Below are 26,092 nucleotides of genomic sequence, written 5' to 3'. Positions count from 1 at the left end.
AAATCTGCATCAGGCAGTGCAAAGGTGTCTGGTTCAAGGGCAGCCCAGTTCATAGGAGGCAGAGCAAAGGCCCAGGCTGAGCTCCATGCTGCTTTGGTGGTGTCTGTGCTGCAGCACTGCAGATGACTTACTCCTAGCACCAGACTATTTCTGCAAAGCTTTGTATGGTTTAGGCAGGAACAAAGTAACAAGTCCCATATCCCAGGGGATCTGTGTGATGGAATGGGCAACTGAATGGTGTCTTGAGAGTCCCAGTCTAGTCTTTTTAAACATGTCCAGCCATGCACTGATTTTAAATTAAATGCAAGTTAACATCCTCAGATAATTTTCGTGACTCTGGAAGGGGGACCCCAGATATTGGTGGACAGTGGTTGCACATTGCTTGGTATTTCAGTTGAGTCTTATTTTGTACTACTGAACTAAATGGAGCTAAGCAATTGTTTTACTTACTGTTTTTTTTCTGGACAAATGACTGTCTGCAATGATAACATATGGGGAGCTGAGCTTCAGAACAGTCTGTCACCCCTTATAACCAACACATCACAATTTGGTAAAGATGAATAGTTTGTGAGGAGGCTTACAAAATAGTTGGGAAAAAAAGAGAAAAGATTAAGCACTTAAATAATAGACAAAAGGAGGTGAAGTGTTAGTCTTGGTTGGGCAAATTCTTTGCTCAGAGGTTTTCTCCCCTGTAGAACAGACTGTTTTTGTTTCCATCTCAGGTTCCCCTTCCACCCCCACTCACTTCCTCCAGCCTGTTTAGTCAGAGTAAGATTGCCCCCATGCCCTCTGGATGGACATTTTATGGGTTTGGGGGTTTGTTTTCTTTTTCTCTCCTGAGAAAATACCATTTCACAGGGTCCAGAGGAGACTTAGTCTCTCAGGGTTTTTCTCTAAAGCTATGAAAGTTTCTCCTTTTGAGTGGGTGTAGGAAGTTGCAGGCAGGGCATATCAACACTTAGGGACCAGATGTTCTCGTGAAATTCATTGTTTCTCCTCCCACTCTCTGCTGTTTCTTTCAGAGACTGCAGTCTGACCAGTTTTAGAGTAATACTTGCTATAATATTGCCTTCTAAAAACCTCAGGGAAAAAGTAATCTTTTAGACTCTGGGGCCTGTATGTTACAAATTTTTAAATGCTGCTTATGCTTTGTACTCTAAGCACACGAAACAATAATTCCAGAATTTACATGCCTGCTTTGCTTACTGTGTAGTGTGTGATCTACTTGAAGTTGTTAGTTCCTCTCCTGCAGATCATTTGCACTGATTTTTCTTTTTTCTGTAAAGTTGCTGTGGGGGAACAGAACACTATTTGGCTGCCTATGTTTGAAAGTGTTATTGCTAGTGGACATCTTGAAAGAATTTGGATACACTAGAAACCAGTAGCTTGTAAATATTTGGTAGATTTAAAGTTTGTGTAAATAAACTTTTCAAAAAATTTTTCTTCTCCTGAAACTGTTTTTAGCTATCTGACTTGGTTAGCAAGATAGTAACCAACCAGATATGCAGAAAGAGGAGGTTGAATTTTCAGGAAGTCTTTTCCTTTTGAGGAATTCTTGCCTTGCAAAAAGACTGTTAAACTAGAGTTGGAAGAATGGAACACAGCAGGCATGCAATGTGAGCTGGTGGTATGTCTAGGGCAAGAAACTTGATGCATGAGACACTGTTGAGAGATACAAGGTTCAGAGGATTTAAAAGTGACGTCCTCTGCGGTTGCATAAGGTCAGATAAACCTTTAGTAGACTATCAACATTCATTCCTTGACAAGCCTACTGTGACTTGCTGGAGACTAGAAAGGTTATGGAAATATATTCATAACTGAGTGACTTTGCCCCTTATCCAAATAAAAGTTACTCTAATAATAATATTAATTATTTGAAAGCCTATATTTTTTTCCCGTATGACTTTTTTTCCCCAAAGTATAAGGCATATGCAGACCGCAACTTAGGTGCAAAATTCTCAGCTAAGCTTGTTTTAAAATAAAAATACTTCTCACAGGAAACCTTAGAATATGTAGAGAAACAACTACCCTGGAGGTGGACACTGTTTCTCCCAGGTGGGTGTTACAGCATTAATCTGCACATGCCAGGTTAGACACAGTACTTCTACTGTGAATCTCAATGCAGGTACTTTACATCCTAACATTAAAGGGAGGTGAAGGGGAAGGAAGTATCACCTAGAGATACATGCCAGAACCTCCCAAGAATGTGAGGGACCAGGTGCCAAAAGTTGTGCAGGCTTGTGTCAATGCACTGATTACACAGAGTGGTGGAGCTGCCTCAATGTTTTGAGTATCCACACAGAACTAGTTTAGGTGCAACAAGTTTGTAAGCTTGACACACTCTTCCCAGGAGCTAAAGCACTGAGAAAGGCTGTGCAGACATTCAGCCTAACTCTGTAAAATTGGTGCTTGGCTGCTAGTAATCTCAGATTATTATAGATTTATATGTTGGAAGGGACCTCAGAGATCATCTAGTCCTACTTTTCTTGGCAAAAGCAGAGTCTAGACATAGTGGTCCAGCACCCTATCCAGATGAACCTTAAAAACGTCCAATGCTGGGGAATTTGCCACTTCCCTGAGGCTGCTATTCCAATGGCTCTCACTGTGAAAAATTTTATTTTTCTTCAATAGGAATTTCCCCAGGGGTAACTTTTACCCTTAGATTAAGCTAGAACAGACAGTATGGAGTTTTTAAATATATTTGAGATTTTTTCCTCTGGTGTTAATTTTATCTGTATTTTTCTATTATGTGGGGTAGCCAAACAGCCTCTTGAACCTTCATCAACATGAGTAGTGGAAACAGGGAAACAGTACTGATGATTTTTTCCACTAGTGTTTAGTGGAGGTGAATTGTAAGGCTCCAGAAAATCTAAGGGAAGTTTGTCTCTTCACTCTTTGGAAATCATTGTTGTACAGTCTTGAGAGTTTTTAACTCATAGGCTTGAGGTGAAGAAACCTACAAAATTGAATAAAGGCTGGGATTATTATTGTATTTTTAATTTGTTTATTATGAGTCTTTTTAAATTACTTGTTTTTATTGCAGAGTTGATCTTTGGAATGCCAGTAACCTGAAGTTTGGAGACGAGTTTCTAGGAGAACTGAGACTCCCTTTGAAATTTCTCCGACAGTCTAGTTCTTATGAAGCATGGTATTTGACATTTTTATTTTGGAGAATAAGTAGAAACATATGTCTGCTGTGAAGACTTAAGAGTAATTACTGCTATGTGATAAAGTTTAAATGGATTTAATTTGTATCTTTTTTTTGTAAGCAAGCCAAAACAATCTTAGCAAATGTAAGAACAAGACGTTTTGATAATGTGATTAGAGATTTCAGTCTGTCTCGGTATTGCACATGGGAGTTATAATATGATAATATTTACTGTAGTTCATTGTCAGTGCCATAGTTTTAGTGTGGGAGTTTTTGATCATATGTACTTAAACCTCTATTATCAGAACTTTCCATGTCGTAGTGGGTGCAAAATAGACTGACAAACTTAATTTAAAAGTCTTCTTCAGAACTTTTAAGAATTTGGTATGTATAAAAATATTGTGTGGGTCTATACATTTTATCTAAAATCATGCATAACCTCAGATAATGTGTTTCAGCACAAATTTCTGTCTTATTTTTTTGCATATCAGGTATTTCCTGCAGCCCAGAGATAATGGTAACAAGTCACTGAAACCTGATGACCTTGGTTCCTTAAGGTTAAATGTGGTTTACACTGAGGACCATGTTTTTTCCTCAGACTATTACAGTCCACTTAGAGACCTCCTGCTCAAATCTGCAGATGTCGAGGTAATTTGCTTGCATTGCTTGTTGTTTACCTGCAGATCATCCTTACAGGGGGCTCTCTGAATTGTTTGTCACTGTCTCACTGGCACCATAGTTGTGCAATTCCCAGAAGCTTCAGCTTCTTCCTTTTCAGACCTGAAGGCCTTTTTGAGCTCTGCATATCCCTGGTGCTTGTTTTCAGTCCTTGCAGAGAAGATCTTTATCTGCATGCAGTATGGTGGGTGAAGGCACACCCAGGAACACCAGTGGTTTTAGCAGCAGCATATTCTCTGTGGCTAACTAATTTTACATGTGAAAATGCAAAGCTTCTGTTTGATCAATTGGTTTCCCTTTAGTGGAGAGGAACAGGTTTGCTTGCGTAATTGAAAAAAACCACCAAACCCAGACCAAGAGCTAATCCTGAAATGTGAGAGGCTTGGACCATGTGTGCCATTTTGCATACTGTTAGCAGTTGTAACAAGTTATTTTATTTTTTCAGTACAAGAACTGGGTTCTGTACTTTGTGTGGCTTGAAACTGAGAAGGGTTAGAGTTCTCTTCTTCACTTGCTTCCCAGGCAACAGTGACATTCAGTGAAAAGACAGCTATTAAAAACGTGAGCAAAAAAAGATACTGTACTGTAACAGTTTTTAAATTGCTGCCCTCTTGTGATCAGCACTTAGAGCCAACAAAAACGGGAATGTAACATCCACCCATGTTATGCACAGGCATGGTTGGGTAACTGGCCATTGCAACTGGTGTGTGGGGTTCTGCACTAAGGAGCTGGTGGGAAAAGAAAGGATGCTTGTTCTGGAAAGATCTCTCAAAGTTTTTGTTTCTTTCTACTGTTCAGCCTGTTTCAGCATCAGCAGCACACATTTTGGGTGAAGTTTGCAGAGAAAAACAGGAAGCAGCCATACCTCTTGTCAGGCTTTTCTTACACTATGGCAGAATTGTGCCTTTCATAAGTGCCATTGCGAATGCTGAAGTGAAGAGAACTCAGTAAGTACCAAAAAACAGATTGTTATCAAACATATGTGCTCTGCATTAGGATCCTCCACTCAATTTCCAGAACTAGAGTTTAGTCATTTCAAAAGAAGCTGTTGGAGATGTTCCTGTTCTTCCCAGCTGAGTAGCAAGAGTTCTTTTTATAAACACAATCAGTGCTCTGGCAATCTGGTGCATTTGATTTTAGGAGGAATTCCTGTAATGCTTTGTGAAGTCTGCTTGCAAGACTTGTAAGGTCTGAGAACAGGGATTTTCACTCTTCTCAGTCTGAATTTTATTTTAGCATAGCTATGTAATCCTACATTTCCTTCAACTGTTCATATGAAATAATTTCAGCTTCATAGTGTGCTAATAAGCTGTTTAGTGCTGACTAAAAATGTCTGTTAAATTTGTTCAAAACAAAAAGCAAGTTTCTTCTTAGTCATGAATATTCAAGGCAAGCTGTGTGTCTAATCTTTCCAATTAGAGGGCTCAGGAACAAAGATGTGATTGGATCTGGCAGTGGACAGCAGAAAACAAAATTTTTTTTTTCTGGTCATTTTTTGTAAGTCCCTTGTTTGACTTACTGCTGTGTTGACAGTTTAGTAGGGTAAGATCTAATATTCACACCAAGCAGTTTCTAATCAACATTTCATGCCATGATCTTCATGCCTATGTAGTCATGCTCCTGACTGATATTAGAAGAAACAATTTGGAGTCAAGGGGAATGACAGATATCTATGCTAAAATAGCAGAGTAGCAGCTTCCTCAGTACAAAATAAAGTATTTCCATGGGTTGGCTTTCCTTGGAATGTCTGACAGATAGTGTTTTCCTTCCTCTAGGTAGGTGTATTTTTTTTTTTGTGCAGCAGGTTGGCTGAAACATGTTGGTTGCTGAGGAAATTTGCTGTTCCCTAGTCAGTCATATTCCTGTGATAAAACAAAAAGATGGTGCTTGTTTTCAAGTCTCTGGCATTTGTGACAGACAATGAGCTTACTTTTTTTATGAAACAAAATTCTAGCAGGGTAATGCATCCTGTTATTCACTGCTTCTAAATGGGTACAACTGTAGTAAGCCATAAACAGTAGAAAAGACATCAGTGTAAATACAAGAACAAACAAATAATGTCATATCCAAGTTTGATTTGTTGTCAGGTTTTTTTGCACAGGTTTTGACAATATGGGTTTAGGTGAGATCATTGATTATCTGCATAACATAAATGGCTACACAAGGAATTGAACATACAAAATCAATATGAAATGACTTGCATTCTCAAAGTGCAAGTTATACTAAAAAAAACTACAAAAGTAATACTAAAAATGTGCAGCTAGCTAAAGCTTAACTAATCACAGTGACCATATGGCTAGTACAGGAAGAATTCAGTCAAAATAACCTTTCAGAAAAATGTGAGAGTCTGCATGGCATCACCTATTCATGCAGCTCTTGGGGCAGAATTGGGATCTGCCCTGTGTTTAATCACATAAGTGATCACAGGACAGTCCTGTAAGTCACTTAGGAAAACAGCTATGTCATTGGAGCTGGTGTTTTCATTTCCCTCAAACCTTCAAGTACTCATTTTGTAGGAGAAGTTGATAGATCACATATAATAATATCCAGTGTTGTTGAGAGACTAAAATGACTGCCTCCTTCCCTTCCTCAAATTAACACTGATTAGTAGCATGGGAAAGTGGGTGCATTTTCCCCCTTTGATTTTTAAAACCCTTTGATTTGAACCTGTGTGTTGCCATGCACACTGTGCTAATACAAAGACAAAAATCTGTGGTTCCTCCAGACCCACTGTGACTGCTGCTTTTCTATTATAACCTGGAAGTGCCCTAAGTGCTCTGTCACTGCATTTAATGGCAGGCTGGTGTCAAAGGGAGTTTTTGTTTCTGCATTCAAAATCAGATTTCCATCACCTTTCACTGCTTCTTGTATTTCCATATATTAGCAGTTTATTATGAAGAGTCTAAACTGCAGCAAATTGTTCATTTTCAGAGATCCAAACACCATTTTCAGAGGAAACTCATTAACTTCCAAGTGCATTGATGAGACAATGAAACTGGCAGGGATGCATTATCTGCAAGTTACACTAAAGCCAATTATAGATGAGGTAAGAGCAGTTTAGACTATTTATTTGATACAATGTCACTGTAAAAGACCTTCAGGGAGCAGGTAACATTTATTCCTTCCCGTTTTAAAACAACTGTGTAGAAATGATGCTTCAGAGTCTGTCTTCTGTTAAAATCCCACGTGTTAATTTAGCCACACCTGAGTCACCCAATTCAGAAACAGTTGGATTGTATTAAGGGAAAATTTTTTATTTATTTAACTAAATTATGCTGTTTTATAGAATCTAACTTTTATTGGTTCTGAGAAATTAATGAAGTAATAACTTAGATGAATAGAGAATATATACAGCTTCTGGCAGAAAGTTTCTGCCATAAGTAATACATTTCATCCAGTGGGTATAAAGGAATAAAATTATTCTTAAATAATTGTGTATGTGATTCATGTACTGTAACTGTGGTTTAATATCTATCCAGTCCAGAATGGTGGGTGTGGGTATTTTAGTGGAGCAATTGGGCAATACTTTCAGACAACAGACTTCCTTTAAATGATATGACAGTTTCCTTGACTGTTATTTTAATATTTCATAAAAAAAATGTCAAGTTACTAAAGAATATAGATAGACTTTCAAAGTTGACTGCTTTGGAGAAATAGGGTGTTTCTTGAATAGCCTTGCTTGAGAGAGTCTAGCTAGTAATTCTTCATTTCATTTGAAGGGTAGACCAAATTAATGCTACTTTTTGGAAAAAAAGAAAGGTCATATTTAATTTGCCTTCAATGCATTGTGAAAAGAAAAAATACAATTTAAAAAAGCTGTCTTTTGCCTTTTACCCTAAAAAACTTAGCAGATTATGCTTTGTACTAAACTTCTTGTACCTGAAGGTAAATGAATATATCAATTGTTTGCTATACTTTTTTCTAGATCTGCCAGGTTCATAAACCTTGTGAAATTGATCCTGTGAAATTAAAAGATGGAGAAAACCTGGAAAATAACAGGGTATGTGTTAGATTTTGAAGATATAATTCCTGTTTACACTATCAAGTTTAGCTGTGGTCCTTGGATGTTTGGTGTTCAAATAAATTATTAGAATTAGACATTTATTAGAATACCCTGAAAACTTTCTTAACATCATGAACTTTTATAATTTGTGTTACATTCTGATATAAATACAGTGTCTATACAGTGTTAATCACTTCTCCCCCTGTCCTTGAGGACAAGGATAACTTACCCTGTGGCTTTACTGAAGATGTAGAGAATGCCCCTATGAAGAGGAACAATGTGCCCATGCAGCTCTATCACTTGATGCTTGTTTCTGATAGGAATAATGTTTTTACTCTTGTAATTGAGTATGTACCTCTACCCAACAGACTACCATTGACTATGGGATGGTTTTGCAAGCATATAATGTTGAAAGTGAGAATCTTTAATGATGCTGTTGTGAACAAAATATATACGGGAATAATAACCACTTCCCATAGCAGAATATGTTACTAATTTTTATGAAAATCATTGCATTTTTCAGGAAAATTTGAGGCAATATGTTGATCGCATTTTTACTGTAATTACAAAATCTGGTGTAAGCTGCCCCACAGTGATGTGTGATATTTTCTTTTCACTGAGAGAATCAGCTGCCAAGCGTTTTCAAGGTGAGTTTCTATATATTGCTTTATTTTCCATTCAGTGTTTTAAATGTAGGTGCAGTCCAGCAGTCTGCATGATCCATGATGGATTTTAGTCAGTGAACAGCATCTTACCCAAAATACCACTTGAACTATTATTAATGGATTTTTGTCCTTGATTATTCAATCCACAAAGAACATGACTTCGATTGTGATGAATTTTCCTTAATTATTTTTCAAAATAAAAGAGTGTTTTAAAAAGAGAGATGGTATGTATTTGTGGTTTCAGTATTTGCTAAGTGTGCTTACTTTTCGAATGTTCAGGTTTTTTGTAATGGCTCATTCTGCAGATCCCATGCAGCTGAATTATTTTCTGCTCACATGCCAATCTCTAATAAAGGCCAATCTATAAATTATTTGAGTCATTGCAAGCTCATTGCCCTAGGAGGCCCATGTGCTACAAAGCTTTATTGGCTGTCAAGAGAGAATTCTTTCTGCTCCCTCCTCGTTTTGGCTTTGGGAGAATGAGCATGCAATATAAAACAGAAATTCTGCAAAATGACCAAACTATGTATTTTTATGAAGGAAAGCAGATTACAATAAGGAAATTTTAGAGTAATACAAATTCAGCTTTTAAACAGTCACTCCATAGTAGGGGAGCTCAAACAGAGCTTATTGATTTTGCTGTCGTGCTCTCTATTTTATATAAAAATAAATAAACAGTATCTTTAGTAATTACCAACTTTAATAGATACATTAAGTCTTGTAAAGCCATTGTACTCAAGATTATAACTGAGTAATGAAGAGCTGGCCTCTGTGCTGAACGTTTCATTAACTATTTAAGTTACTCATCATACTCCAGTTGCATAGATGGAATAGCAGCTGCCTGTATGAAATTCCCTTTGTGGTGGAAAAGTGAATAGTGTTCTCTGTGTAGCCTGTGCTGTGAACTCACTTCTTTTCAAAAGGCTGTCATAGACATTTTCTTGGTTTGTGCTAGCTGATCTCTGGCTCCAAATCCTCCATCATCAGTTATGAACATTTCCAGCACATGCTTAAATTAGATTTCTGAAGGCATTCTGATAATTTTAAAAGGTTTTTAAGGAAGCATTATTGAAATGCTGAGAAGAGGTCTTTTTTTCAATAGGTGACCTAGATGTGAGGTATACAGCTGTTAGCAGCTTTATTTTCCTGAGATTCTTTGCTCCTGCCATTCTTTCTCCAAACCTCTTCCAGCTTACACCACACCACCCAGTAAGTACTGTATAAACGTTTTCTAACTATTTATATGGTTCTGTCACGATATTTGGTCTGTCAATCAAGATTCTTTCTTCAGTTCTTTTAATAGCCTGTGGGAAAAGTATCTTTGTTAGTTCAGAGATCTGCTGTGTCTATCTTGGATATGAAGCATATGTTGAGTGATTATGAAGGACTTGGGTGATATGGGAGGGACAGTGAATTTTAAGGACAAACAAAGTAGATGGTTTAAGCTGCTGCAGAAAAGATGGTCACTGCTTCATTTTTGCTGCATTGCATTAATGCTGGATTGACTGTCAGCAATACTGGAAATGTTTTGGATGTTAAGCAATTAATCCAAGACTTTTAATAGTTTCTATTGGGAGTGGGAAGGACATGGACAATCTTCAAGACAGAAATCTCTATTTTTATTTTGCAAGTGATTGCCTTTTGTTCTCTGAAGAGCAATAGGTAAGTATGAAGCATGGTGGCTTAAGAGTCGGAAGCCTTTAAAATAATTTCTTTTACTGTAGTATTTTCTTTGGTGTTTTCTAATTTTATGTTATTGTTCTGCAAGTGGAACAGCAAAGAAGAAATGTACTTTACCTTCCTCTTGCATTACTTAAATAGCTAGTCCAAATACTATTGTTTTCTTTCCTAGGATCCTCAGACTTCTCGAACCTTGACACTTATCTCTAAAACCATTCAAACACTAGGCAGCCTATCAAAATCTAAATCTGTAAGTATACCATTTTCATTTAAAAGCTTAATTTAGGAAAGAGATTGTCTTTTTTAATCTTTTCTCACTTGTTGTAATTAAGCCTTTAAAATGCTGGAGTTGCAGTAGGCTTATGCAAAACTGGTTATTGTTGCTTTGAATATAAGCCTCTCATTCTCACAGGAAAACTAAATCTGTCTTAATCTGAATGAGATTTCAGGAAATCAAAAATTGTGTGACCAGTGTAGGAGTCCATTACAGGGCTTTTCATCGCTTCCTTCTGGAAGAAATACAGTGATCAGGAAAACCCCATGAAATTATCTACTTGCCTCTGGTATATGATAGCAGCTCTGCAGGGCTTTGCAGATTGTTCCAGCAAATTAAAGCTCAGCTGAGAAGAAATGAGCAGTAAGGGGAAGGGCTTTTCTTTTCATAATAGCTCAGTTTTCTGCCAGTCAAGTAGTGAGACTAGATCTTGGTGGCCATGCTCTGGATGTTTGATTGAGGTGAAACCTGCATGCCTAAAGCAGCAGACTGCTGTATCTGGTGATGGTTTGGGGTGGCCTAGTTTGAGTTCACTCAGGCAACTGTAGATGAACCTGTACCTCAATTACAAGTCCTTTGAGACAATAGAATTCCTTCTCACCACTTTGTCAGCTTCTTTTAGGAGCAAACTTAAAAGTCAAAGCAAAAGCTTGAGACTTTAGAAGAATGCATTTTTAACTGTAGTAACTGAACTTCTGAAATACATTCTGATACCTTTTTGAAATAAAAAATTGGTACTACTGAATGTATGCTGTAAAAGATGAAAGTAGGGCTTTGCTTATTTTACCTCTGACCAGAAAAAAACCCCACTCTTATCTGGGTTGGCTTTCCTTATGGTCTACTGCTGTTAACAATAATATTTTCTGTATAAACCGTATTATGATACATGTGGTTTTGGCTTTGCATTTCAGGCCAATTTCAAGGAATCCTACATGGCTACTTTCTATGACTATTTCAATGAGCAGAAGTATGCAGATGCAGTAAAAAATGTGAGTAATGCATGTGAATGTTCTGAAAATCCTACTGTGTTGTTGAAGCTGAAGCTTGGAATCCTAGAGTGTAATGCATAAAGTTTGTAAACCAGGAAGCATGGGCTGGGAAACACAGACTCCTGATAGCTGTAATATTCAAGAAACAACAAATTGTATTAATTTCAGTAGTGGAATCTACTTCTACCTAATAGTTAGGTTGGATAAACAGGCTGCTGCATAGAGCTTGAGACATGTGCATGCTTCACAGGATGCTGTAGATCTGTGAAGAAAATTGGTTAGTCCAAAAGGAAGTGAAAGATACATTTAACAAAAGAGAAGCACAAGAAGTGTTGGTCATCTGCACTTTTTCTACTTAAGAGCATTTGTGCTATTTTTAGTTTACAAACCAGGAAAACTCCCAAATTGCTCAAGCTCCTGCCATTACCTTCTGTTTAGCTACTTTTACAATACTTTCTTGTGGTGCTGTACAAATGTTAAAGATGTTAATTTGGGTGTTGTGGTACTGATATCTTTATGCTTTTTATTCACCCTTTAGTTTCTAGATCTAATTTCATCTTCAGGAAGGAGAGATCACAAGAGCATAGAGCAACCTATATTGCTGAAAGAAGGGTAAGCATACATGTGCAACAGAACCCTGTACTTGTGTGCTTGCTACCATTCTAAGGCAGCTATCTTTTTTTTCCTGCCACCCCTATTCCATCTGTGTGTTCAGAGGAGAATGTAGGATGATTCTTATGTTGCTATTTCTACTCTCTGTGCCTGCTATAGCTGATTTTAACACCTTTTAATTTGAATTAAACATCTTAATATTAGTATGTTTTTTAATAAGTGGAGGAAAAAGAAGCCAGGAGAACTCAATTAGAACAGCTAAGGCAAAATAAAAGTAAATCAGCACTGGTTAAAATTAAGTTGCAGGGTTTTTTGTTGGGGTTTTTTTTTTCTTAACTCCAGTGAACAAAAGCTGTACAGTTCCACTATGCAGGCAGATACTGAATATCTTAGTGAGGGCAAAGCCTGCAAATGGAATTTGCTTTTGCTGCTCTGTAATATCCATATGCTAATCATTATCACAGCCATTTCAAGGAAAATTTGTGATGCACTTGGAACAGGTTCTGATTTTAGTACTTTTCCTTTTTTTTTAAGCATGTTCCATATGCCATATTAGTTTCAAAGACTAATTATTAGCATTTTCTGTGCTACAAAACTCAGATGATCCTAATAATTTACTGCACTGTGCAATCAGATGCTTTGAGCTGGGAGGAAGAAAGTAAAAAAAAATAATCCAGATTCTTCCTGTCATAGGTCAATAAGATGAACTACAATTTGAAAGTAAGCTTTCATGGTAGCTCCGAGTCATGCAAAAATTAGGTTTTCAGTGAAAACATGACTGAGCCTTCCAGTTCACTTCTCTCATGAGTGTTTGTCCCTAGAAGCAAGTTTGTCTATTTTAATTCTGTACATTTGTCATTCTTTCGTTTTTAAAAATAAATGTATAGTTCGTAACATTTCCCTCTAACTCTAAACCATTATTTTTTTCTGCCTGTCTTTCTTTTGTTCCTCTCTGATTTTTTTTCTGTCTTTTCTTGCTCGGCCTGTGGCTGCTGTTGTAAGGACTCTTAAACTAACAGTAAAGAAAGTTGATGGTAATAGTTCATGCAGGTAAGATTGTAGGGGCAGTTGGTGCTTTGCTGTAGCTATTGGCTGACAGCATGTTCTTCCTTTGTAGCAATAGACTTGTCTGACTTAACTTCAGGGAGGAAGTACTCTGTTTAACAGTCCTGAAATTCCTGTGTAAACCCAACAGAGAACATTTTATCTATTTATTGATGCTGGCCAACTTTTTAATTTTTTTTTCTTTTTCTTCCTTAAAACAGAAATCTGGTGTAAGTAGAGAATAAAGGACTTCTATCTGTAGGGAGAGGTTCAGGAAGCACTAAGATTTGCTTAGTATTCAGTGTACATCTCCTGATGAACTCACTGGAGGTGATTACGAAGTTGCCATATGTTTTCTAGGCACTTCTTAGAAGTAGCATTCATGTAAATTGCTCTCAAGGTTAAGGACTGGCCTTCAGCTGCCTGCTTTTCCTGACATTTTACATTATTGCCATGTTATTTCATGGGGACTGCATGGAAATTTTCAGTCCTTGCTCTGATTCTTCTCCAGATTTATTGACTGGGAAGTGGGGTTTCCATATTGCATTTCTTTGCAATGCTTTTGTTTGCTTTTTTTTTTGATCTATCTTTGCTTCTATTAAGAGTATCTAGATGGCAAGCTGTAGCATTTCTGCCTTTGAATGAATGTAGAGTACCAAAGATTAGTCACTAGCACTTGGTTTTGCTGGCATTGATCATGCCATTGCTGCTTAACAGCTGTCTGCCTGCTTCTTTCCAAAATAAAGATAATTAAAAGGAGAACTAGTCCTGCCATTCTTGTCGGTGGAAGGGGCTTGTTGATGTTTCCAAGCAAGGCTATGTCAGATCCAAACTCAGCTCTACCATAAACATGAGAAGAAACAGTATTGCCCACCACCCAGCACTGAGTTGTCTTTCACCTTAAGACTTTTTTTTCACTTCGTGTTTCTGTTTGCTCTGACTTCTCACACATTCTGTTAATATTAGAAACAAAGAAATCTTTCAAATCGAGCTTATATCTTCTGTGGTTTTGAATGTTCTGTGGAAAATAAATGCACATTTTTCTCTTGGCTCTGTTAGCTGTGAAGACTTTAATTAGAAATTTGCTCATAGTTCTGCAATATGGAGTTTGCATTTTTCAAAGAGGAATCTGTAGGAGGTGGCAGTTTTAAATCACCTTTTAAGTGCTGGCAATGAGAAGAGAAAGCTAACAAGCATGTTGTCCAGCCCAGGGATACTGAAATTTGTCTTAAACTTGAAATATAAAGACTACTGCCACTGGGCCTGATGATGACCTGAATCATATATTATATTAAATATTTCTCAAGTAATCCAAGTATAAGGACCAAGACAGTAACTATTGAAGTATTTTAAGAATGGGGGTGGTGTGTTACTATAACTGGTTGAAAAACAATGTATAGGTGTAAACAGTCCTTGTAAGCTGTTCCCACACAACTGGGAATGGGTGGCAGGCACCAGCCCAGCTGGTTATGGAACAGTTAAAATCTGAAGGAACTTGGGTTTCTGTTTGAGTGTTAAACAGACCTGTGGTTCAGTTAGATGCAATGTAGCTGTTTCTGACTGTAGGTACCAGAAGCGAGCAGCAGCAGTAGCTGTTTGGAGTGTTTTAGCTCTGCTATTGATGCCAAATAATTTGCTGTTCTCTCTGTGTGCTCTTTGTGCTGTATAGTGCTTTCCTTCTTGATAAAAACTACTCTGTAGTAAGTAGTTTTTACTGGCTCCATTATACAATCCTGTATTTTGCACAGTAGTTAATGTAATATGTACAGTGGCTGTTATGAACTCTCTCCTGCATATGCATCCACATTTTTTTTTTCCACCAAAAGTGATGCTGAGCAGTATGAAGTCACCTGGCTTTCCAAAGTTACCTTGAAGCTTTTGGATTGATTTAGTGGTTAGGAGGGTGCTGGGTGCATCACAGTTTATTGTAAGCTAAGATTGAAATCAGTTAAAACTGACAAATCACTAAATGACCCCCCCCCCCTCCTTTGCCAAAGTAGGGGGACACAGGGAGCTCTACTTTTCAGCTGTCAGATTGCTTTGTATGTTTATCAAAACACATTTCCAACTGCAGCATCAATGTGCAATTGCAAATGGAGCTGTGGAGCATCCTGGTTTTTGTTTCTAGAGCTTGAGAGTGACTAAAGCATGTGAAGGTACTGTCCCTGTACTCCAGAGGTCTTGTACCTGCCTTTTAATTGAACATACTCTAAACCATTTCAGCTTTTCCACAGCTTTAAAAAAGGTGATACAGCTTGTAAAGGTAACAGGGCAAGCTTAGCAGAGCTGTACTAACCATGCTCTGCCCTTTTTCTGCTGTGGTATGAAACCAATTAGCTGGATTTATAACTGAGGGAAGGGCACAAGCTGCAGTTCTGCTAAATAACTAATGCCCCTATGTAGACTCAAGCTACATGTCTTATCCCTTATCTAGATCTGCAGAAAGGCTTAACTAACAGATACACTAAACCTATCCAAAACTGACTTTCCTTTCCTTGTCAAGACCAGGCCTCAATAATTAGAAAACATTGTGTGTCCCTTCCTAAAGCTTTGCAAATGCCATCATGTATGTGTGTGTATATACGTATACATTTATATAACTCAATATATATTCTATATGTGTGCATGTATATATAAATTGTTGTTTATTGTAACAACCATTGTCCTGTTTACTAGGTTCATGATAAAGAGAGCACAAGGAAGAAAGAGATTTGGTATGAAAAACTTCAAGAAGAGATGGTTTCGCCTGACAAACCATGAGTTTACCTATCAGAAAAGCAAAGGTAATGAAGGTTTGCCAGTCTTTTTTTCTACTGATACATTAAAGCAAAGAATAAACATAAGGATTGTGTAAGAACAGAACACTGAAATCTAGGTCTGTAACTGTAGAAGGTACAGTGCAGGCGAGTCTGTCAGCCTGTATGTTCTTGCCATTTTTTTAGTATCTTAGTGCTGACTGTTACAAAGCTTCTCAGATAGCACAGTATCCTATAAATTAGCAGAATATTTGATAATATTTTTCATATGCCAATTATCATTATAATCTGTAGGTTTCACAACTATCTAGTAGATTGTGCAAGGAAGCAAAACTCAGAATGTAACTACCTTACACTGGGATTTGGGTTTGTGTTGAATGTTCTCAGATGCATCTCAGCTTGTTCTCATAAATTCTGTAGCATTGGCACAACTGTCTGCGGTAGGGTAGGGATTTGCCTGCAAGCTTTGAACTTGCAGAAATGTGTTTACTTAATGTTGCCTAATATCAACTATTTTGCTTTTCACAAATTGCTCCTGTCAGTTCAGTAGTACACAACAGATGGCACTTCCTTTCATCATATAAAAGGAGTAAGAAAGATAAGGGAGCATGTTCAGATCATGCCAGTTATCATTTCACACTCAACTTTGAGATCTTACATCACTACCATCAACCTAGTTCAGCTGAGCTGACAGGGATGATTTATTTCATTGTCTTCTTCTCAGGAAGTATATTGCTTTCTGCTGCAGTAGTCAGTTTCTAAGAGATTTGCTAGCGTAACGTAATGCAGCTGAAGACAGAAATGAGTTGAAGATAATACTTCAGGGCCATGGTGGTAAATCTCTGCTGAGTGAAAGATTTTTTTCATGTGCAGTCAAAATGATCTTCAAAGGAACATAATAAGCCCTTAGAATAAGGGCAGCAGGTGAAGATGGATTGTGACTAAGTTGCTCAGCGTGTGTGTGTTCTGCAGGTGATCACCCTCTGTGCAGCATTCCAATTGAAAACATTCTGGCAGTAGAAAGACTGGAGGAGGAATCCTTTAAAATGAAAAATGTAAGTAGGTCATCTTCATTAATTTACTTGCTAGGCTCATCTAGATCCACCAAGCTAATCGCCTTTTTCCTTTTTGTAACCTGGATTGAGTTTCTATTGGAAGATGTACAACCCCAGCTGCTTGCTCTCTATATAGTAGCAGGAGTTTCCAAAAGTACAGCCCATTCAGATTCTTAACAGCCCAGTCAGCAGTCCTCGGGTTTCCTGAGCTGCAGCACACTCAGTTCTGACCACTGCTGATCAGCTGTCTGGGCTCTGTAATGTCAGGCACAGGTAAGATAACCAAGTCCCTGCCCTTTCTCTCAGACCTCTGTGTTGGGAAGGAACTCCTCATATTCTTCTGCCCATAAAGCTGAATACAGTCCCTAAAAAGCTTTATTTAAAAATAGTAAAACAGCCCGGAGTTTTCCAGTTCTAAACATGGATGCACTACAGACCTCTTTATAAAGGTAATTTGTGACTTTTAGCTTTTCTGCTTTTAAATCTTTCCTGCCATCTATTCTGTTTGTGGACACCATGGAGGGCAGTGTTCAAACCTGCCCCAGGTATCATGTTCCTCAAACAGCACTGTGTTAAAGTGAAATGCAATACTTGACTCCCTAGTACTTCCTCTGTCTCAGGTATTGGTTTGGTAGCATATTTCTCTCTATTAAAGGATGGAATAAGTTTCAGTTCTCACTTGCTTCTAGAGCACATCTTCATTGTAGTGGAGCTGGCTCTGGTGTTTGTAACTCCTGGTAATTACACAGGCAAAAGCAAAAAAACTGCAAAATAGTTCTCAAACTATGAAATGGATGCTGCAACATTTGTTGAACTGTTGCCAGTTGTATGTACTCTGCAGAATAACTCGATTGAACTGAAAGTAGGCACACAATTGAGATAAAACTTCCCGTGTCTGGGGAAGAGTGGAGCTATAATTCTGAGCAAGTCTCCTGTGACAGCAGTCTTTAACTTATGCTGAGTCTGCTGTGCTAGAATTCATCCAAAATAAGCCTTTATTGTAATGATTTATTAAAGAAAAAATATCCCTTTACTGTTAACATCAGAAACTGTATGCTATTTGCATTGCTTAAATTCAGTATTACATAGGAAATGAAGGTAACTACATCCATTCTGGAAAGTAAGGTGGAGAATCTTCCCATAAGTAGTAGAAAATACCAATATCACCTTGCCATGCTAGTGTATTCCCATTTATCTTGCCATACATAGACAGGATACTGTGGCAAGAACAGAACTCTCAGAACACCACAGCAGATGTATTTGCAATGGATATTCCATCATGGGTGCTAAGCGTGAATAAAGTTGCCAGTTTTCTATAAATACTCCGTGCATATATGTGCTCTGAATTGCACCATATGTGTCTTCCTCACTCCTGGTAAATCTGCCTGCCTGGCAGTGAGGCCAATAGCCTTCATCTTAAGCACAGTTTGGGGGCTGTGGGGGTGGCTTTAAGTACTGTTCAGGTCCTCTGTGTTTTTTGAGAAGCAGCTGGTGGTTTTAGTAGCGTAAAGGTCTTGCAGCCACTTGAAATTCTTGGCTTAGTTGTGGGCTTCTCCATAACAGTTGCCATATGTTAGTTCACTCAGGTTGGTATCCCCTTACACAAAGCTGTGCTCCTTAAATCTTTTCCTTTGTTGTAATGCAGAAAGCTCCATTTACCCCAGCAGGAAGTTAAAATTCTTTTCCCTGTAGCTCTGTGTTAACAGAGATTTGAGGTGCACTCTTCTGTCTTCCTCGTTCTTCTGTTCCCTGTTCCTCAGACTCAAATTGCCAGTTATATCCTGAAAAGAATTATTAAAAGAAGTCTCTTTTGTGTGCACTCTTTTCAGTTCTGGATTGATCACATTAGCATCTACACTGCTGATGCATGTTGCACCTTTCTAATTATTTTCTGACATCTATAGGGATACTAAATCCAGTGAAGTGACTTCTGGAGCTCTCCCTTTGCTGTTAGAAGAGACATTGTAATTAAAAAACATGTTCATTCACAAATTATCAAATATATTTGCAAGCTGCTTCAAAGGATGTGCACTTAAAAGTGTCACAAGGGAAGAGGAGTTGCACCTGGTGCCAGTCTGTAATATTCTCCAGACCAGCTAGTTGCAGAATTCTGGCCACTGTTTCAGGTCTTTGTAATAGATAAAAGTAAATTTCAATTGGAGTTTCTGATTTTTTTTTTTGTTTTAGTGTGAGGATTTTTGTGCCTCTGTTTTTCTCTTTGAAGTAGCAAAGAGAAAACAATTGTGTGGAGAATAATATTCCAGGTGGTATTGGCAGTGTAATGTGTAATAGCTAATAATTTGAATGATCATATTAAGAAGTAGAGGGGCAAAGGATAATTTAGGAATACCTGAGAGAGGAAAACCCATTAAAATTAAGTATTTGCAGAAGCTAGAGGAAATTAAGATGGTTGACATTTGCCTTTCCAAAATTTGCATTTAAGTTAACTGACTTGAACTTACTTCAGCACATGATCAGTATAATCAAGCAACCTGTGAATCAGAAATTTGCTTCTTGAGGAGAAGGAAATAAACCTGTGATTGTGCCACTTTAGGTTGCAAGCTGTTTTGAACAGGCAGGAGAGCTGCCCAAGCTGTAATGCAGAATTAATGTGTAATTATTTGAACCGCCCTAGGGTGATTAAAGAGGAACTGGATTGCTGTGATTTGCTAATAGCAGCTGTAGTTGGGTACAGAAGTGTGGAAGTTATTAAGAGAAAGAATCATGCTGAAATAGGTGTTAAAAAGACCAGAGATATGGCAATATGACAGCAAAGCTGTGGCTGAGGCTGGATCCAAACTGTTGGATTTAAGTTTTTTTCTGCCCCCATGTGACTAGCATGTCCTTTCAGCCCTGCCTTGGTTCCCTCTGTCAGCTTTCCAAAAGTTAGAGCTGTAGCATTACTAAAATTGCATCCCTGAGGCTGACAAGAGATCTTGTTGAGGCCCAACCAGCAAGTTGATATTAGCTGTTTGTAAATCATCTCCTGCAAGAGCAGTGTCTTAGTCCTTGTACCAGGTGAAAGGTCTTGTTGTTTTAAGGGTACATTTGCTGCTCGGTTTTGTGTTGAAATTTCTTTATTGGTGCATTCTTGACAAATGCTGTGTTTTTCCTTTACTAAATAATTTCCTTTAATAAATAATAAAATAAATAATTTCCTTTACTAAATAATTTCCTTTAATAAATCATCAGTCTTAGGTTCACCGACTCTTTCTGGTGGTTTATTCATTGCTTTATTTCCTTTTCCTTGCAGATGTTCCAGGTGATCCAGCCTGAAAGAAGAGTCCTGTATATCCAAGCAAATAACTGTGTGGAGGCCAAGGACTGGATTGATATCCTCACCAAAGTCAGCCAATGCAACAAGAAACGCCTCACAGTCTACCATCCCTCTGCCTATCTTAATGGCCACTGGCTTTGCTGTAAAGCTACTGCAGATAATACTCCTGGCTGCACCCCCTGCACAGGGTAAGGATTGCTAACATCCTGTTGGTCTTATTGCCAGGGGTATGTGCATCCCTGCAGTGTGACTTCCAGATACACAGTCAGTAGGGAGAGCTGCCACAGTTAGTAAGTAATGTGCAGGCATTGCTGGGGTTTCAAAGGCTGTCTTTAGTGTTCCTTCACATACTGGCAGTATCTGCGTTGCCTTGGTCAAAATGTTGAAATTTCTACAGTTCAAGGCATTGATAGAGGTTGCCTGTGTGTGGATTAAGATACTTTGGTTCTTACTGTGTCGTTAGTAAGAATGCCAGAAATCCTTTCAACATGTTGTTTGTAAACACCTGAAACAGTTGTCTGCTTCTAGATTTAATTCTAAACTGATTTTTTTTCTAAGGGGCTGGCTCGTGTTTTCTGCTAAATGAAGAGCTGCTCTCTGTAGGAAACAGTTTTCATCTAAAATCAGAGAAGCAGCAAGTCTGTAGTGATAGTCTCAGCATACAAGATCTCGGTGGTTGGGAGTTCAGTGCTTTGGCTCCTCCATCTGGTTATAGCAGACAAATTCAGCAAAATTTTTAGATACTGATACATTACTCTTCTGAAGTCAGACTGCAAGTATGCTGGATAGATCCAGGCACAAAGAAGTTTGAACTTGTCTACCTTATCTCTTGGAGAAAAATTATTTGAGCTGTGAGTTTCATTACATACAACCTGTTGGCTTTCATGAGTATTCACTTTTACTTCCATCCTTCTTAACTGCTTTTCATGCTGTAACACTGTTTAGCATTATAACTTCTGCCTCTCTTCCTGATGCCTTGCAGAGGTCTGCCAGCAAATATACAACTGGATATAGATGGAGATAGAGAAACTGAGCGCATCTACTCTCTTTTCAACTTGTATATGCCCAAATTGGAGAAAATGCAAGGTGAGGATGAAAGGTCATTGCACCTCTAATACACTTAATGAGGAAAAAACATGCTGTGAAAAATGGTGTATTTTAGCCAGACCAGCCTTGCAGATCACATCCTAGAACACAGTGGCCATTATTAAACTTGTTTCCCCTTCTACTCTCTTGAGGCGCTTATGTGAATTATTTTTGGTGCAGTCTCATAGTCTGTACAGATTTTTTTGTGTAATGTACACCACTGTTCAACCAGAGCACCCTAAAATAGCATAGGCACAGAGCATTGCTTGGATGCTCTGAATTGACAAATCACAGCATGCACTAGACCAGGAGTTTACTGATCCTGAAAAGAAGCACAAGCAAAGTTGAGGTTTCAGTGGAACAAGGTTTTGTGTTACCAGAAGTCATATGCACATTCCCTTATTCAGATCCCAATAACTGGATGGATACAAGTGGTTTCCTTAGGAAAGCTCTTTGAGAATTAATCAGCAAACGATAACCTGGGGATGTCTGTGAAACGTTGACAAGTGAAGTTTGGGCTGGGAAACCCTCAAGAGCTGAGGGGAGGGGAGAAGTGACATGAAGGAAAAAAGAAAGAGGAGACAGCAGAGGAAGTTAGTGCTGGTAGGCACGCCAAGAAAAGTATCCGGTGTACATGGTGCCAGACTTGGAATCCAAATTTAGCACAGGGAGTGGCAGGGAAGCCTTCACTGTGGCACTGATCTTTTAATAGGAATTTATTTTATAATATGAGATAAGCCAGTGGTGTCAAACACACAGGTTGGAAAGCACTTCAGTCTGTTCCTGGCTGCTGTGCAATTGCAAACTTAAGATCCCCACCACTTCCGAGCTGTCTGAACCAATGCCCAGCTTTCCCCTGTTCCGAATCCTCTCTGCCAGAGCCAGCATCAAGTTTCAGTGTAGGGGAAAAGGACACAGGTCTGGCACAGCCACTGCAGCAAGGGGAAGGTAACTGGAAAATTGACACAGAGACCACAGTAAAGCTAGGGAAGAACAGAGAGAAAGTAAAATATTCTTTCTCCCTTTCGAATATGCTCAGCTACAATGCAGAAGCAGATTACATGATTAATGTGTAGCAGATGTTCATGTGAATCAGTGCCCTATCTCTTAGCCAGGAAGACTCTTGGAGTAGGGTGAGAGGGTAGTATGACTTGCCCCATCTTAGGATAGGTCCTTAAGTCATGACATATTCTGCCTATGCTTATTGAAAAAATCTTGTAAGGGTTAACACGGTAAAACGTTTTCTGTGACTACTTCAGCCTGTGATTGTTATGAATTCAGTCTGTTGTGCAGTGCCATACTTGTTGCTTAGCTGCTGCTTAGGGATGGAACCTCTCCTTCTGACAAGTGAATACTTGACTTTCTGTGGGCCAACCATGCAGAACAGTGGCAGAGTTAGGCCTGTGTCCAAGATCCCAAAGTGTGTGATGGGGTAGTGCTAGTGGTAACTGAGATGAAAGCATTGCCTGTGCAGCAAAGGACAGCTTCCCACCAAACCAGGAGCAGCTGCCAGGCTTGCTGCCCTTCCCCTCACAAGACTGGAAGGAGAGAACAGACTTGGGGACAGTGTCTGTGTGTACCAACAGCCCAGCAGAAGAACAGGGAACTGCTCCTTCAGCAGCTGATGTCAGCCACAGTTCTCTGCTGCTCACACGGAAGCAAACTAAGGAACTGTGTGAACCCCAGACTGAATATTTTTAGTCCTCTTGTCTTGCTTTTTTTTTTTTTTTCCCCTGCCTGTCTGATTCCTATTACCATGCTTTCTGCTTTTTTTCTCCAGAGGCCTGTGGCAGCAAGTCTGTGTATGATGGACCTGAGGAGGAAGAATATTCTACATTCATCATTGATGACCCTAAGGAAACATACAAAACACTAAAGCTGATTATTGAAGGTGTTGGAACTTTAGAGCAGGAGCATGCTCAGTATAAGAGGGATAAATTTAAGAAGACAAAATATGGAAGCCAGTAAGTATGATGGGTTGTCCAAACAAGAGGAACAATCCTAGGAAGTGGTATTTCCCTTGTTTATGTTCTTGCCTTCAGCATTTTCATCTTCAAAAATGCAAAATTCCTGCAAATACATACAAATTAAGATTGTGACTTAGGATTGGTATTGCAGTATTTTAAAAGACTGTAAGGAATTTTAAAATGTTAAATTAAAATTCAGTTTAATTCATAAAATAAGTGGGGGGGGTTTGGTCTGTTTTTTATTTTTTAATTTTCAACCTGTTCTCCTGGAACAAGCAGTAAATACCAGAAGATACAGCTATTTACCACTGTCTTCTAGAGTGTTAGTTTAAAAATGGAAAGAGTAGCTGAAGCAGCCACATGACTGCATTTTGTGTACATGTAAATAAAAGAGCATTCTGTGCATGTCTGACAAAGAGGAGGATCAATTCAGTCAATTTTTTCAGTTCAAGTAAGATGCAATATTCTATATAATATGTAATTACCAGTACAGCTTTGAAAAACACACTTAGGGCAAAGGTTTTGTCTGATCACTTTCTATTCTGACATTTGAATGTCCTGACAGAGAAAATTCTATGTATAGTACTTTTTCCTTTTTTTTTTTTTCCTTTTAGGGAGCATCCCATTGGTGACAAGAGCTTCCAGACTTACATCAGGCAGCAGTCAGAGATCTCGGCACATTCCATATGAAGTGCAAAGGAAATCACAGACAGTGCTGAAGGGTCAAGCAGTGAAGCTCAATAGCAAAGCAAAAGGGAAGCCACACATGTAGCAAAATGTATGGATAAGTGTCAAGCTTACAAACTTTGAGACTTGCTAAACGTATTCTCTTTTCAAGAAACTGTTATAATAGTTGCTATGCACTTTATTCATCTGGTTATTGACAGATGATAAAACTCTGCCTTCTAGGCAGTTGTTGTCATGTCTATTTTTAAATTTGCTTTGGTTTCTTGGAATCTAGTGATCAGTTCAATGATCGAGGTGTGTGGACTTCATCTTGACAACTCCAATACAATTCCTTATATTTTGGAAACCAAGCATGCTGCTACTATGCAGCATTTTCTAGAATGGTTGTTTGTTACTGTTTTTTGTTCCCAATTAATGTATATTATGTCACCCCCCTGTGTGCTCTCTTAGGAAAGTCTTAGTAACACTTTACTTCTAATGCCTGCATTTAGAAATGAAGCAGAGAAAAAAAAACAAACCCTCTGGTGTATTCTCTTGCGTTGTAGCTTGTATTTTGAGGAGGCCAAGGAGCAGGCCTTTTGTTTTTACAGCAGCAGAATTTTTGCTAAATGTGCACAGTTTTTAATAGAAATTCAAATCTGAATGGTACTCTTGATATTTTTGAGATACAAAGTCATTTGTCCAGACACATTCAGCAGACTTCGGTTTTGAAGATGCAGTCTCAGCAGTATAGTAAAACTGACTCTCATAAATATGAGTAAGAAAGCAATGAACTTGTGTCAAAGCTGCATGTCTCTCTGATGCAGTCCAATGAATGGTAATCTCTGAAAGTCTGCCAGCTGAAAGGGAAGGTAAGCTCATTTTGTTGACCTTTTCCATCACAGTGAGAAGAAGAAATGGAACACGAGTCTGGCAGCTGAGACATGCTGAGTCCCAGGCACAAAAGCTGTCAAACTGGGTTTTCTCTGAAAGGATATTTAGCACTGGAGTCCATGATACCCTAGCACCACTTGCTTTTCTGGAAAATAGATTTCTACTTTTCAAAAAAATTTTAAAGTTCTTTTTAAAAGAGTTTTGTAAAAGGATGTTTGGTATATTAACACCAATAATAGTAACTTGTTAATATTCTGAGTGTAGTGAAAACAGAATGAGTTGTGTATCTCACTAATACCAACAAAAGACATTAAGGAGGGGAATAAAGATCTGTTTAAATATAAGATATATATTTATGTATGCTGTTTAGTTGTACACCGTAAGTTTCCTCTGTATAAGGGTCTGATTTACAAACATCTACTTTGATGGCACAGAAGTCTGCATGGTGGACTTTAAGCTTCTGTGGGGTAGAAGCTGGTGTTGGTTTTAAGCTGAATTGGAACAGAAAGCATTGAACTATCGGTTTAATGTGAAAATATTTGTATCTTTGCTTAAAAGTGTTACAGAGTAACTCTTAACTGTGTCCTCGTTGCATCTTATGTGATTTAAGACGGCTGAAGTACTTGGAATGCTTCTGTTAGTGATGCTCTTAGAAATGGGGTTTTCTTTTTGTTTGAGTATATAGCAGACCACCTCCTCGTAGATGGTAAATGATCTTTTATTCATCTTCACCCAGCAGACTGGGGAAAGGGAAGTAACGAAGCATTGCAGAGATGCGTTTTGGACTCCAAGCTTTTAGCTGCCATGAACTGCAATTTTTAACATGTATTTGTAACTTAATATTGTTTATAAAATACTAATGACCTGTAATGTGTGTTCTACTTGCCAATTAAAAGAAATGTTTATTTCTGAAAACTGCGTGCACATTTGGAGTCTGTTCAGATTCACCAGGGGTGCCTGTTGGCACAAAATGGGCTGTTCAGAGCTGGACCGTGGATGGAGATCCTTGTGAGAGTAAAACAATCTCTGTTGGGGCTGCCCCACAGCCCATTCCCATCCTTGCTCCTACTCCCTTCCCCTCCCTTTTTCTGGGATCAGCGTTGCACCCATGAGATTCTGCAGTGAACCAGCACCAATCCCAAACTACTCTGGCAAAGCAAGCAGTGATCTCTTAGCTAGATCAGACCTTTTGAACTGATCCCTCACGTTCCTGCACAGCTCTTGTTGCTGGAAGGGAGGGGTGGGTCCACTTTGAAAGGACAGGAGGAAAAAGTTGGGAGCACAGCACCCTGTGTGTA

The 26,092-nt window shown here is 38.5% G+C and overlaps 1 protein-coding gene across 3 annotated transcripts in view; it reads left to right on the top strand.

Moving 5' to 3' along the window:
- RASA3 (RAS p21 protein activator 3) overlaps nt 1-25,709 on the top strand; it is a 178,456-nt gene extending 152,747 nt beyond the window's left edge. For 2 of the 3 annotated variants that reach the window (XM_071744238.1, XM_071744247.1), the window contains exons 9-25: nt 3,044-3,148; nt 3,640-3,796; nt 4,625-4,773; nt 6,758-6,872; nt 7,752-7,826; nt 8,353-8,476; nt 9,597-9,703; nt 10,347-10,424; nt 11,360-11,437; nt 11,976-12,049; nt 13,052-13,099; nt 15,770-15,876; nt 16,822-16,904; nt 20,158-20,369; nt 21,164-21,267; nt 23,048-23,231; nt 23,849-25,709. In XM_071744238.1, the coding sequence (XP_071600339.1) occupies nt 3,044-3,148; nt 3,640-3,796; nt 4,625-4,773; nt 6,758-6,872; nt 7,752-7,826; nt 8,353-8,476; nt 9,597-9,703; nt 10,347-10,424; nt 11,360-11,437; nt 11,976-12,049; nt 13,052-13,099; nt 15,770-15,876; nt 16,822-16,904; nt 20,158-20,369; nt 21,164-21,267; nt 23,048-23,231; nt 23,849-23,924 (1,876 nt within the window). In that variant the 3' untranslated portion in view covers nt 23,925-25,709. The remainder of the gene's footprint in view (nt 1-3,043; nt 3,149-3,639; nt 3,797-4,624; nt 4,774-6,757; nt 6,873-7,751; nt 7,827-8,352; nt 8,477-9,596; nt 9,704-10,346; nt 10,425-11,359; nt 11,438-11,975; nt 12,050-13,051; nt 13,100-15,769; nt 15,877-16,821; nt 16,905-20,157; nt 20,370-21,163; nt 21,268-23,047; nt 23,232-23,848) is intronic. The other variant, XM_071744243.1, reaches the window with a different exon arrangement.
- The last annotated feature ends 383 nt before the right edge of the window (nt 25,710-26,092 follow it).

This window comes from Heliangelus exortis, chromosome 1, assembly GCF_036169615.1.
Source record: "Heliangelus exortis chromosome 1, bHelExo1.hap1, whole genome shotgun sequence".
In the NCBI taxonomy this organism is placed as follows: Eukaryota; Metazoa; Chordata; class Aves; order Apodiformes; family Trochilidae; genus Heliangelus; species Heliangelus exortis.
This window is presented reverse-complemented; position numbering and strand designations above follow the sequence as displayed.